The 14,977-nt window shown below is 33.1% G+C and overlaps 2 protein-coding genes across 3 annotated transcripts; both read left to right on the top strand.

Annotated features, from left to right (window-relative positions):
* Positions 1 to 1,101: 1,101 nt before the first annotated feature.
* Positions 1,102 to 8,749, top strand: LOC113866006 (cell division control protein 2 homolog). 2 transcript variants are annotated; one of them, XM_027500874.1, is made up of 8 exons: positions 1,102 to 1,235; positions 1,306 to 1,490; positions 2,055 to 2,175; positions 3,133 to 3,306; positions 4,308 to 4,471; positions 7,030 to 7,117; positions 7,200 to 7,253; positions 8,438 to 8,747. In XM_027500874.1, the coding sequence occupies exons 1-8, from the start codon at positions 1,227 to 1,229 to the stop codon at positions 8,525 to 8,527; spliced, it is 885 nt and encodes a 294-aa protein (XP_027356675.1). In that variant the 5' UTR covers positions 1,102 to 1,226; the 3' UTR covers positions 8,528 to 8,747. The 2 variants fall into 2 exon arrangements, with proteins under 2 accessions (XP_027356675.1, XP_027356684.1); XM_027500883.1 differs by lacking the exon at positions 1,102 to 1,235 and having other exon boundaries at positions 1,303 to 1,490; positions 8,438 to 8,749.
* A 1,224-nt stretch (positions 8,750 to 9,973) lies between these two features.
* On the top strand, positions 9,974 to 12,893 carry LOC113865999 (acetate/butyrate--CoA ligase AAE7, peroxisomal-like). The gene is made up of 3 exons (XM_027500862.1): positions 9,974 to 10,220; positions 10,811 to 11,398; positions 11,997 to 12,893. The coding sequence occupies exons 1-3, from the start codon at positions 10,005 to 10,007 to the stop codon at positions 12,891 to 12,893; spliced, it is 1,701 nt and encodes a 566-aa protein (XP_027356663.1). The 5' UTR covers positions 9,974 to 10,004.
* The last annotated feature ends 2,084 nt before the right edge of the window (positions 12,894 to 14,977 follow it).

The following is a 14,977-nucleotide window of genomic DNA, read 5'->3' as shown; positions in this document are numbered from 1 at the left end:
GATCCACATCATATCTCACGTAAACTTTTACAAAAATTATGTCTTAAGTTTAGTCTCCTTTAATTTTCCATTCACTGTTCTGAACTTTTTTTTCATGTTCATACTAAGTAGAAATATTAGCATAATAATGTTCCATCAATAACTAGGTTTTTGATTTATGATGAGTTTGATTCAACCTTAGGATTTCTTGACTCGATTTGCATGTATATATATTTATATTTTTTTAGTATATTTCACTACATACTTATTTATAATATTTATGATACAAATTTTATTGCATTATACAAAAAACATGTTTGTGCCAAAACAAAACTTTTGACACTTAAAATAAAACACAAAATTTAAGCATTGAAAACATCTTTTTTTTTTTTTTTATAGAAATAATATAATCCTTTAAGTTCAAATTATATATATATATATATATATATTAATTAGTAGAGAATAAAATTAGTTAAATTTTATAATATATTATAGATCTCAAAAGAATTATAAAATGAAAAATTGTAACTTAGATCAATATTTTTTAATTTTAAAATCAAGTATAATTAATTTTATAAATTTAAATTTAGTTTGTTAAATTTAAATAACATAAAATATATTTTAATTAAAAATAATAGATTATATTTTTCCTTTCAAAACCTAAACAACTATAGTTGGACACTGATGACTCTCACCTAAAACTGACATTAAAATTTGCACACAGTTGAGAAAAGACCAATACCCCTGTCGACTCGTTGACAACGTTGTCAATTTTACTAAAGTTATACCAATTTTTTTTTTCACATATTTAAGAATAATTACAAAAATTGTAAAATCTAATATATTAATAGTATAAAATATTATAACTTTTAATAAAACAGTGGTTATTATTTCTATTATATATTATAAAAAGCATATAAATATTTTACACCATTATTCAATGATAAATTAAAAAAATTAATTGTATAATCATTAATATAAAAAGTATATTTTTTGATCCATTTAATTAGTTGAAAATTAACACATTAAAATTAAATTAATATATTATTAGATACAAGTTTTAAAAAATAAATCATAGAAAAGGAAATCATTGAAAAGAAAAGAAAAAACAGAGGGAAAAAGGTATGGGATGGGTTGAAAGGGAAGTAGAGTGAAAGAGAGAGAGAAGAGAGAGAGAAGAGAGAGAGGAGCGTAGGGTGACAGTGAGAGAGTGACTTGAGTTGTTTCTTCTCAGTCTCAGATCTTCCATGGAACAGGTTTCTATTGCAATGCTTCGCTTTTCAATCGATTTTCTCTTTTCTCTTACACTGAAATTGCGTTTTGCAGTACGAGAAGGTTGAGAAGATTGGCGAGGGAACATACGGCGTCGTTTACAAGGCTCGCGACCGCGTCACCAACGAGACCATCGCTCTTAAGAAGATTCGCCTTGAACAGGAAGATGAAGGCGTTCCAAGCACCGCCATTCGCGAGATTTCTCTCTTGAAGGAAATGCAGCATAGGAACATTGTTAGGTATTCTCTTTTTTCCTTTCTTATCTTCATACTTTAATCCTTTTTTTGTTTAGGATTATCGATGATGAAATTGGAGCCTTCATATTGTTTTTGTTGTGTGCTTCTATTTTTTGGTGAATTCGTGTTTTTGCTTTAATCTAGCATTTGAATCGTAGTGAGTGGATGAAGGAGGTGTTTTTATAGTGTTCTTCATAGTGTCTAGGGTTTGGATGATAAGCTGCTTTTGATACTTCAATTCCATTCAGTTATTGTTCATGTTTGGTTAAATGGTTTTCTGGAGAGATCGTTTGACAGACTGTACAACTATGAATTGTTGATGTAGGTGAGGTGACTGTGGGATGTATCCACAATTGTGTAACATTTTTATTTTTGTCTCCTGCTTTTGGTCTTACTAATTTCTCATGTTTAATGTTAGTGTGATTTTATATGTCCTGTGCTGTCACATTGCACATGAACAAAGTAATTCTATTTTATGTTGCGGTGTTACGTTGCTGTTCTAAATCTTTTTTCTGCCTCTTAAGCTGTTTTTTTATTGGGTTATGCTTGTGGTTGAATGGATGACAGGTTGCAGGATGTAGTGCACAGTGAGAAGCGGTTGTATCTGGTTTTTGAGTATCTGGACTTAGATCTAAAGAAGCACATGGATTCATCCCCAGAGTTTGTGAAAGACCCACGACAAGTAAAAGTGAGTGACCTGTGGCTTTCTTTTTCTGATTATATATATTTCTAGCTTGAGTTATAATTGTGAGAGTCAGCAAGAAATTTAACTTAGCAAGCAAAGATTTGGGTTTCTTATCCTTTGTCTTTCCAAAAATCAAGTGAAGACAATATGAGAGTGATTGATGATTAAATAACCTTATGAAGGTATATACATATTGTGTATGATTCATGAGTTTTGTGATGAATTACAGAGTTATATGGATTACAGTTGATTACATGATTTGTCTGGTGTTGTCCTGTTTCTGAAATGAGTGATCAATTGATTTAACTTGGTCTATAGCATTTCAGTTGAAGCTGCACTGGGCTTGGTGGCAAGTTATTCAATTATTAACTCAAGTAGTTGATCAGATATAAGACCAATGAAATGTTGTATGGAATTGAGGTTGGACGGTAAATAGTCAACAAAAAAGAAATTCATTGTGGCAGAAATGAGAATGTTGAGTTCAGGTGGATGTATTAGACAAGATAGGATTAGGAATGAATGCATTAGAAAGTAGGGGTAGGGTAGCACCTATTGTAAAAGAAAATGGTAGATTGTTACCTAAGGTGATTTGGGCATGTGTGGGGAAGACTCATGGAAGTCACAGTAAGGAGAGAGGATCAGATTGAGAATTGCTCTGTAGCTAGAGGTAGAGTGGGATATTTCACTGGCTTTAGCTTTGTTTCTTATTGCCTGCCTGACTGCTCAATAATGTACAATCTGAGTATGATTGATTATGTGTGATTTTCCTATTCTCATTCCCTACCTTCCCTTCCTTCTCAGTGTTAGTCGGTTATATCATGGTTAAATGGTTACACCTTAAAATTCATTTTTAATGTTAAATCTCCTGTCATGGATTGTAAAAGAGACGCTACTTTTGGTGAAACTGAAAAGTACCAGTTAATTTTTGGAATTTAAATTCTTTAATGATCCTTTCTGCAGATGTTCCTTTATCAAATTCTCTGTGGCATTGCTTACTGTCATTCACATAGAGTTCTTCATCGAGACTTGAAACCACAGAATTTGTTGATAGATCGCCGTACTAATTCACTAAAGCTTGCAGATTTTGGATTGGCTAGGGCATTTGGCATTCCTGTCAGGACATTTACACATGAGGTTTGTGTGCTCCCAGCCTCCCACATGTTTGCTTTTTGTCATCCACACAGATAATAAAAAATTGAAATGAATGAGCCTTTGCACAAGAAAATAATATGCACTTGTGCTGCATTCTAAAATTGCAGTTTTTGGAAAGCATAGTTGAAACTCTTACTGCTGTGTAATGCTAGAGCTGTATGACTCATCTTCAAGACTGTATTAGTTAGTTTCTTATTTCTGCACCTGGTCTATAAATTATTAACTCTTCCTTTTTTTTTTTTTTTGGGGGGGGGGGTTCATATTGTTTGTGCACCCTCTATATATGATGCAAGATTGAGCACAATTGTGTACAAAAATTCATGTAGTTGTTCCCACTACGTGGGAATAAGACTTTGCTATTGTTTGTCTTTCCTCTAGTGTATATTTAATTTGAACAGTTCATTTGAGAGCTTACCTGAATTTAACCATTGGGTTGTTGTCTGAGTTAAATTGGGTTTTCTTCATAATTTTGGAAATTAAAAATGGGAAATTGCCTGTCCTCGGGAATACTGAAAGATCATTGGTCAACAGCCACTTTCATATTATCCATGAAATGGTATTCAGAGATTGTTTCCTCTCTTATTACATTAATTTGAAAATTTGAATACACAAAACACGTTTTTAGTTAGAGTTCTGCTAGTAATAAGTGATCAGAAATGCTAGTAAGAGTGCTCTCTGATATTTTGTTTACACTTTACATATACCAGCCACATTATATAATCATCGACTGACGGTTGGCTTGATAAAACTGAAAGGTCTTGACTTCGAATTGGGGAAACCTTCCTATTCCCTAAACTTCTATTAGTCTGATAGAAATATGCATTTATTACTTTGAATCAAAAACACTTGTAATTAGTTAATAGCAGATTAGGTGTGTGTAAAATCTTGTGGAAAGGTATTGTGGTAGTCTGGTTGATGAACTTTCAAATAATTTAATATTTATTCCCATGTCTGTGTTTATAGTCGTCGGTGATCGCTTGTAGGTTGTGACGTTGTGGTACAGAGCTCCCGAAATATTGCTTGGATCTCGTCATTATTCTACCCCAGTTGATGTTTGGTCAGTTGGATGTATATTTGCAGAGATGGTAAACCGGCGACCTCTATTCCCTGGGGACTCTGAGATTGATGAATTGTTTAAAATCTTCAGGTGAATATATTTGTTTCTGTGAATTCTACATTTCTTGGCAAATATTATTAATATTTATTTTATCTGCTATAAATGTTTCTAAACAAAGATTGGCAGAGTTTTAAGTCTTCATATAGGATTTGATTGAAGAATCTGAGTTCTATTTGGTGCCTGTTGGCGGCGGGGGGGGGGGGGTTAAAGTTTACACGCACACACATGCATATTCTTGTTTGTATGTGTAATTTAAATGGTTTTGAAATGTTGTTTACAGCTGATGACCGATGCTCTTTGAGTTATTTTTGAGCTTAGATGGTTATTGAATTATTGAGCAAACTACCTTCTTGGTCTCATATTCTTGCTTCTCTGTCTGTCTGATTCTCCTTCTGTTTTCTTTCTCTGAATTTTGAAATTCTACCCTCTCTCAAAATTGAATATTCTAAAAACTAGTAGAAGTTAATGCATATAAAGCTACAACAGGTCTCTTTTGAGTATTTAGTTACTGATGCCCTCAAGGGAATGGTCGTCAAAGTTATGCCACCTTGTTGTATACCTTTGAGGCCTTTGGATTATATGAATAATTTTTAGGGGATGATTGACAGCTTTGCAGGTTTCTTGCATGTGGCTGAGGGATAACTTGTGTTCAATTTAAAGTACAGTGACAGTTATCTTAATTTGATGTTTGAATGATTTCCTTCTCTTTATTCGTATTCTTAATGTACACCTTATTTCCAGCATGACGATAATTTCAAGTCTATGGAAGTTAAGTTAATTAGGTTAGTGCTGCTTTACAATTAACAGGACATTAGTGGTCATAAACCTTGTGATTTGTTTGATGCTACCAGTGAAGAATGACAATGGATAGGGTACTATATTACACACTTCCATACCATGTTTTTGAAAAATACCTCTATCTGGATCCGGACCTATAACTGCATGGGTAACATTTTCAATATCCATACTCTTGTCCATTCAGTATCTAAATATCTGGACCTGGACTTGTTACCTGCATTTTACTTAATTTGAATATGATATTTCATTATGCTTTTATTTGACAAACTGATAAAATATGTATGTTATTATATAATACTAATATTAATTATGAAAAAACCAATAAAAAAGTATTAGTTTTTAAGTAAAATATGTAACTTAAATGAAGAAAATAGTGCAATTCTTAATTATAAAAGTTTCTTAAAATTATTTAAATTAAAAAAATATTTTAAACACTTAAAAATTTTATTTAGAAATATAATAAAAATATTATGCGGATATGGATAGGGTTGGGTTATAAAATACCCATATCTACAAAATTTAATGAGTAATTACCTGTACCTACTATACTCAGATGCATTTGATGAGTATATTCCATGCCCATTGCGGGAAAGGCCCAATTGCCATCCTACATTCAGGTCACTAAAGCTTTGTAACGGGGGAAGGAAGAGGATTAATTTTAATTTTTTACTATTAATATCATTAACTTTTTAATGTCATTTCATTTTTTTTAACTTCTTTTCCTTCCATTCAAATTAGTGGAAATATTTTTTTTTTCATTTTTTCTCTCCTATTACCTATCTAAACAATAAGTCCTTTTCACTTTATTATACTCTGTTTTTCACTTTCTTATTTCTTTTCTCTTTGTTTCATCCCTCTTCCAAACACATCATTAAGTTTGTTTGACTTGCTAAATTCTTGGGTCTATCAGACCAAACATAGGCCACACAAGACAGACCAAATGGTAAAAAGAATGAGGAAAAACTGAACAAAGTTGATGTAGCATGGGAACAAGGAACGATGAGTAATTTGGAAAGACTTTAAATTCTAAATGTTCAATACACATCTTTGTTAAGATGAATAATATGCCTTGTGTAGATGAATCAGATCCCAAGGGTTTGTTTGGTTTAAGAAAATATTTACTTTTTGTACAAATGATTTTCACTTTGTTTCTTTTTTTAATGATTTGTTCAAGGAACAAGAACACTAGTCTTGTTTTTCATTGATTATGGCTGGGTTTTGAGATATGCAAACATTTTGTTTCAAATGTTATACATGTTCAGCTTTTCTTAAAATAAGAATTTGAAAAAGAAGCTAGATATGCACAACTTTTTCTTGATTGAAGTTGCTATGATTATAGTGCATTTTAACTGATGGGAAATTGGCAATTCTATTAAATCTTTATAACCTTAGTTCTTTCAAATTCTTCTTTTGGTAAAGTAATGGACAAAGAGAACTTTGCCTTTTTGGTTCTAGGAGTTTAAGGTTGAGGGAAGTATTATTGAGTGGAAAGATTGGAATTTTGAGGTACCTTTTTTAAGTTGCTCCCTCCACCCTCCTCTCTTTTTGTCTTTGTAGTATTTATTGACTGAAAGGAGAACAAAGGAATTTTAATTTGTGACTTTTAAATTTAGCAATTTTTTAGTGAGCTGTAAATTACAAATTTTAATGATTGTATCAAAACCTGTTTAATCAATTTGAAAAATCGCAAACATAGTCAAATAAGTATTTCCTTTCAAATATATGTGTATGGTTTGTCAAATAAATGATCAAAGCTACTTATATATTTACACATTTTTCCTTATATGAAGAATCTTGGGGACACCAAATGAAGACACATGGCCTGGAGTAACTTCATTGCCTGATTTTAAATCAACATTTCCCAAATGGCCATCTAAGGTAATTAAACGAACCTTTGTCTTTAACCTGGAATAATTGCTGGGTTCTTCATTCAGTAAGAATTTTGCCTTGTACTTTGCAGGACTTGGCAACTGTGGTTCCAAATCTTGAGCCAGCTGGTCTTAATCTTCTTTCTGTAAGTACAAGATGTGATATAGTATTCTTTTTCATTGTCATTAAAAAATAGCGCCAATACGTTTGTAGTTCAACTGCCACTAGCCTCTGTCTCTAAGGCTGGGATGTGATGATAATGTTAAGAGGTTCAATTGTCCACTATGTCACGATTCACCCTTGCATACCCAGGTACTTATGCCTCCAATGTATCCGTGAAAAAGGTAATTGAAAATGTATAAGTGGGATAAATGAAACAATTTTTGTATTTCATTGCTAATTAAGAGAAAGTACTTTCTGCTTAGTTGAAAAAAAGAAGCAAGATTCTATTCTAGCAGTAATAAAACATAATTTGTCAGATAATAGTCACCCTCACAAGGTTTTACGAGATCCCAACCAATACTTAGCATAATGATAACTGATTGTATGTAGCTCAAAATTCAAGGTATTTTATTTGGGAAGAATAACAATGCAAAAATGATGATTTCAGTTCACTAAACATTCTCAAGTTGTTGCTATTTGTAAGGCACTTCATTTGCCTAAAGATAATATTTTTAATGCACTTCATTTATATAAGGCCTTTCAATTCATTAGTTCCATTGGCAAAATTCTGTTACTAATTGGTAGATCAAAACTAATGTGCCTTTTAAGTTGCAAAAACTGGTGCAATGCTTGACACTTCCTTCCATTTGATTTTTGCGTATTTATTTTTCTTGTGATCATAACATTTTTTATTTAAGTTTTATAATTTTCATTTTCATATGTTCAATACACTCTATGAGTGTTGAATCTCTTCAGTAATATACAACTCCATTAAAATTTGAGCTGATAGCAGCGAAGGAAGGAGAGAGAGAGAGAATCTTTTTTTCACGTTGATCTCTAAGGAAGATGCTTGTAAATGACACTTGGATGCTGTATTTGCTTTTTGAACATTAGCTGTACCCTTATCTGGGTCCCAAGCTGATTTACATATCCGCTGTATGGTGGGATTATTAGATAACAAATGTATTTCCGGTATTTGATTTATCATATATCTCACAAAATTTGTCCATTGATTTTTTTCCCCTCCCAATCCTCTATCAGTCCTTTTTTTTTTTTTTTTGCATTTTTATAAGTTTTCTTCGTCATGGATATTAACATCCTTTTTGGTTCCTCGGGTACTTTTATTGATTTTCTCTGGCGCTTACTTTATTGTATGTATGCCTGTAGAGTATGCTTTGCTTGGATCCCAGCAAAAGAATTACGGCTAGGAGCGCTGTCGAGCATGAATACTTCAAAGACATAAAGTTTGTACCCTGATTCCGTATCTTCATGGCAAACGTGTTTATAGTAATATTGTGCAGAATTTATGGGTTTTGACTATGCGAGAAATGCGTGCTTTCTTTGCTATTTTGTTTAATGAATTGGGAGTTGGGAATATTTCCATTTTTTGTCCTTACAAAATATTTCAGATTCAGCTTGAGTGTGATCATATTGCATATTAATATCACCTTTTTCCTTGTCCAATTCTCGATAAATTACACCAGGTAAATTTTCAGTTTGCTTGTTATGTGTGATAGTGATACATTCTTGTAGAAGAAACACGTGACTACATTATTGCAAGATGTCATGAAATTACCATTTTAATTTAAAAAGTTACTTTTTCATTTGATTGTTTTTATAACTCAATAACTTGTGTAATGAAATTTAGTTGCGCCAGCCAAAGTAATTAAAATGATTTTCTTAGATCCTGTTCAGACATCAAATAATAGTTGAACTAGGAAAAGTTGTGAATTAACTTCTATTTGTATGAGTTTTTCCAAACATCGCTTTTAAATAACAAGTATGATCCAGGTTTGTGCGCTATATATTCAATGAGCTCTTGTAACCATTTAATATGATAAGTTCAAATAAATTGATTTTAAGTGATAAGTTTTTGAAATATTTTTTTAATAAACTAAATTAATCTTCAAAATTGTATGGATTGAGTATTTTTGTTCCTGCGATTTTTAAAATTTGTTGTTAGTCTCTAATTTTATAAATTTTATTTACTTTAGTTTTTTTTTGGTGAAAGATGGCAATGAAAAAATAAAATAAAAAGTTATTAAAATGACTCTTTTTTTTCCTCCAAAAAATAGGCATCGAAAGCCCTTTTTGGAGCAACAAGTTGGTTTTTGCAAATGAAACAGTTCCTAAATTTTTAAGCATTCAAATATCTGATTTATATAACCTCAAGGACTAATCCAATGTTTGCTCTATTATATTTGTTATCACTAAATCTAATTTTTTTATTAGTAAGATCAATGTGGGATTTCATTTAATAATATAAACAATGTATTAAAAAGAGAATGTAGAAAATGTAATGTAACTATTTTTAAATTCTAATTAAAAGTATGGCGTGCAACGAAGGAAGTAGATGAGACATTATTGGGCAGAGTAAGCAGTGAGTTATTTCTGACTGGTTTTCAAAGTAAAATTGAAAACGGAGCGCTAGCACAAGCACAAGCACAGGCACAAGAAAGAAAATACAAAATCGAACTTGCCAAGCTCACTTCTAGTATTGACACGTTTAAGTAAAGTGAAGCATGACAGGCTCCAAAAGCTAAAAAGGAATTCTCAACTGAAACCCATAATATTTAAGAGCCGTTGGATTACGACTGATGGGTGCGTTGTTGTGTGCTATATAAACCCCCAGACAAGACAACCAAGACAGAAGACACGCACTTCTCATCATTCATTTTCATTCATTCGGTACAGAGAGAGAGAGAGAGAGAGAGAGAGAGAGAAGGTGCAGAGAATGGGAGGGAGGCACGACATAGACGATTTGCCAAAGAACAGTGCGAACCACACTGCCTTGACGCCACTATGGTTCTTGGAGAGAGCAGCTCTGGTGCACCCCACCAGAAGATCCGTGGTCCATGGATCAATGCATTACACGTGGCATCAGACTTATCAGCGTTGCCGTCGATTCGCCTCTGCTCTTTCTAACCATTCCATTGGACTCGCCAACACTGTAACTGTCTTACACCTCTCTCTCTCTCTCTCTCTCTCTTTTTTCCCAAAATTTTATTTTGAAAAATAAAAATCTCATCTTTCTGCACCTCAAACTAATAGTTGCTTACGTATAGTTATTTATTTTAGTGTTTTCATGATTTGGATTCAGCATTCAACTTGCATAGTATTTTGTTGGCGTTCTTTGTCTTTTATAATCATCATCAGCATTGGTTCAAGTGGATTTAAAAAATTTAGCTTCTTCACTTATTATCGCTACGTGCAAATAATTGTTAAATTTATACTCCAATTCATGCATGTACCTATGCAGTCCTGTTGTGAATTTTTGGTGGAAGAACTTACTTTAAAATTGTGGACTTTCATTTCCCATCTTTTCATTGTGTTAACTTTTATCTATGGCTGGCTTTAGATATTTTTATTAGGGTGTGTCTTACGTTTGAAGACCGGTAAATGTGAATACAATGTAAAAGCTATGATTAGTATCCATTGGCATTTAAGTGCCAACCCAAACATGCTATTTGAAGGTGTTCATGTAAAGTAGTTTTTTTGTGCCCAAAATTGAAGTAGTTTCTAATGTAATGCTGCCATCAGGTAGCTGTTATTGCACCCAACATTACAGCACTTTATGAAGCTCATTTTGGAATTCCAATGGCAGGAGCTGTATTGAACACTGTGAATATTCGGCTAAATGCATCAACAGTGGCTTTCCTTCTTGCTCATTCATCAGCAGCAGCTGTAATTGTGGATCAAGAGTTCTTTTCCTTGGCTGAAGATGCTTTGAAAATCTGGTCTGAGAAAAGCAAAGCCTTTAAGCCTCCATTTTTGGTTGTCATTGGTGATGAAAATTGCCACCCCAAGACACTCAAATATGCTTTGTCCAAAGGAGCCATCGAGTATGAGAAATTTCTAGAGAGTGGTGACCCTGAATTTAAGTGGAAACCTCCAGAGGATGAGTGGCAAAGCATTGCTTTGGGCTACACTTCTGGTACTACTGCTAGTCCTAAGGGTGTGGTGTTACACCACCGAGGGGCATATCTCATGTCTCTAAGTGGGGCTCTTAATTGGGGAATGAATGAAGGTGCTGTTTATCTGTGGACACTTCCCATGTTTCATTGCAATGGCTGGTGCTATACTTGGACTCTTGCAGCTCTTTGTGGGACAAACATTTGTCTTCGTCAGGTAAACTAAAGACCTGCCTCATTCGCTTGTTGGTAATTTCTAATTCTAGCTTCAAGTTTGATGCTATCATTAATGTGATGATGAGCCTCCCTAATAATCGTGATATACATGATTGAAAAATAAAGCTTATATTGAACTTGTATAGTTATTTGAACAGGATTTCAGAGTTCCTTCCGAATCAATCCTTTTGCTGTTTATTTTGTGACTAGGTGATAAATTGTAGTTTTAGAAAGTTCAAACATACCCAAGTTTTTGTTATATAAAACAAACAATTCTCCTATACTGCTTGAAGTAAATCTGTTTAAGAAAAATGCTGCTTTTTCTTTAACTAATGTTCTAGAATTTAATTTAAATATACTGACAATGTAAAGATTTTTTATACATCATGAATTGCCATATTAGCAAGAATCCTTGATTTTTGTGATAATTAATATAAAAATCATATCCATGATATATTCTGATTAGTTGACAGTATAAAAATCTTTACACTGATAGCGCATCAAAGTCAAACTCTATGCTCTATGCTGTATGCATTTTATTGAGAGTTGCTTTCTTTAACATCTAGTTAGTTAATTGTTTGCTTTATGCATGAACACAGGTGACAGCTAAGGCAGTGTATGCAGCCATTGCCGAGTATAAAGTGACTCATTTTTGTGCAGCACCAGTGGTGCTTAACACAATAGTCAATGCCTCTCCTGAGGAAACCATCCTTCCTCTACCACATGTTGTACATGTGAATACAGCAGGGGCAGCTCCTCCTCCATCAGTAATAGCTGCGATGTCTCAACGAGGATTTCGTGTCACTCACACTTATGGTCTCTCAGAAACCTATGGCCCCTCCACAGTATGTGCCTGGAAGCCAGAGTGGGAATCACTGCCCCTTGAACAGCTAGCCAGGCTTAACGCAAGGCAAGGGGTGAGGTACATTGCCTTGGAAGGCCTAGAAGTTATGAACACTAAAACCATGCAACCTGTTCCTGCTGATGGTGCCACTGTTGGTGAAATTGTGATGAGGGGTAATGCAGTGATGAAAGGGTACTTAAAGAATCCAAAAGCTAATAAGGAGGCTTTTGCTAATGGATGGTTTCATTCTGGTGATCTTGCTGTGAAGCATTCAGATGGATACATTGAAATTAAGGACAGGTCAAAGGATATCATAATATCTGGTGCTGAAAATATCAGTAGTGTTGAAATAGAGAATGCTCTTTACTCTCACCCTGCAATACTTGAGGCATCAGTGGTTGCAAGGCCAGATGAGAAATGGGGTGAGTCTCCTTGTGCATTTGTGACTCTGAAGCCAGGGGTGGATAGTAATAATGAGCAGTGTTTAGCTGAAGATATAGTGAAGTTTTGCAGGTCCAAGATGCCTGCTTATTGGGTCCCAAAATCAGTTGTGTTTGGACCATTGCCAAAGACAGCTACTGGGAAGACTCAGAAGCATTTGCTGAGGGCAAAGGCAAAGGAGATGGGACCTGTTAGAATGAGCAAGTTGTAACCATGTTATCTTATGCTGCTGGTTGTTGCTCTGACATTTGAGTGAGACTAGGATTGTTTTTAATGTTGTTTTGTCTACAATAAAAGCTTGGAGAATACTAGCGAATTAGAAATCATTTTCAAGTATAAATATTTTATCCAAGACTTATTTGAAAAAAAAAAAATAAAAAGGAAGAAAAAATCATATAATTTTGAGGGAGTAAAATTTTAATTCAGCTTAGGGATAAGAGCATGCAATGATGCAACTTTCTGAAATCTCTTTTATAAATAAACATCCTAAATTTTCACTCTATCATAGTTAATCCTTAAACCACGTGAATTAATTCCATAGACTCTTGTATTAAATGGAGGTTAAGTCACTAATGCAGAACAAATCTTGACCTTGTTTTTAGGTTCAATTTTAGTTATTTACTTTTCTCAATAAATTTTTTCTTATGAAATGAAAATAGAAGATTTCTATCTCAAATTCCAATTCCCAAGTGGTTCAAGTTCGGAAAGAGATCATTTGCAGTGATATTACCACTGCATTAATTCTCAACTATTAAATATATATAAAATTTTATTAAATGATATATTTTAATAAATTTGAACAGTCAAATTAAATACTTTACACCTTTGAAGTAAAGTTTCCACATGAGAGTATCTTAATCCTATCTACTTCTGCCAACTTATAGAGTCACCTATCAATTTTTTTAATAAATTATACAATTTATACACATAACATATATATTAGTAAGGAAATATGGTCCTACACTATACAATTTTTTTTTTAACTTCCACCTCAAACTCTAGCCCCTTTGTGACCCCTCCCATTATGATGCCTTCTCCAAGTTGGTGGCGCGACAACTTGCTAATGGTGGGTCTATGATGGTGCGTGGCTAGGAGCCTAGGTCCGTTCTGAAGGGGCTTTGGGATGTGGTAATTAACAACTTTGAACTTTGAAGGTGATACATAGTACAGTGAACACACACGAAGAGAACCCACTTTTAACTCAATAATTTATAATTCAATAAAATATTCAGTTTAACTTCAATTTTACAAATTATCATTTATTTTATAAAAGTTCTTTCATGAAACTGAAAAAATATTAAGCAATTATCTCTTTAAACATGCTCCAGATTATAATTTTTTTTTGGACTGGGTATAAAAAAATTCGGACTGATCATCAACCCATGGTTGTCTTTTCAGTAGTGGTCGAAATTACTAACAATAGTAAAGCAGCATGTCACTAAACTCCAAATACCGTCGTTTCACAAATTTTCACAGGGAATATCAATAATAATATTGATGAGCTATTATGTGATAGAACATTGCAAAGATAAGTAATACTTGAATTTAAAAGAGCATAGCATTGCAAAAGTGTCCACCATACATTGGAGAATCAATATCAACTTTTCAAGCATGGTATTGGACGGATTTTACCTTTTTAATCTTTTTTATTTCGAACATAAAATAAGTTAAATTTGTAAATTAAAAAAAATAGATGAATGATTAGCATTGAACCCAAATCAAGGGTAACGTTGAGAGTAATTGCATGCTCTTCCCTTACGCCTATATAACATAGCTAGTGTGAAAATTTATAGTAACAACTCCTTCTAAAAGCTTTACATATTAGCTACTACAAAAAGGGTAATAAAAGGGAAACTAGTGTAGTTTTCTTTAAAAAAATTACGTTTAGTTTTTGTTGAGGGGCATGCACTGAAGTGTACGTGTTTCTCATAGACAATTATTAACCACAATGATCCTTGTAACATATTTTACATTTACAACTCCTTGTACCATTGATTCATGTGTATCATTTTGAAAAATATTGGAGTGAAACAAGGATAACGGTTTGCATGAAAGAGGAGGTTTGGGAATATAGAGTTTCTAATTTCACAAGTCTATGTTTGTTCATAGAAAATATTAATTTCTGAGAAATATTTGCGTCGTTTTCATTTTCTGAGAAAAGTTCATCCAGCCAATCCTTCTATTCAATATCCACAATGTTACATTCCAGATTTTTAGATATTGAGAACTGTATGTTGCTGAAAAAAAGAAAAGTCATTAGCCACAATGATATTATTATTTATTTCTTATAAAAAC

This window comes from Abrus precatorius, unplaced genomic scaffold (genome assembly GCF_003935025.1).
Source record: "Abrus precatorius isolate BTA unplaced genomic scaffold, Abrus_2018 Scaffold10, whole genome shotgun sequence".
Classification (NCBI taxonomy): Eukaryota; Viridiplantae; Streptophyta; class Magnoliopsida; order Fabales; family Fabaceae; genus Abrus; species Abrus precatorius.
The sequence above is the reverse complement of the archived record's forward strand: the minus strand, read 5'-3'. Positions and strand labels throughout refer to the sequence as shown.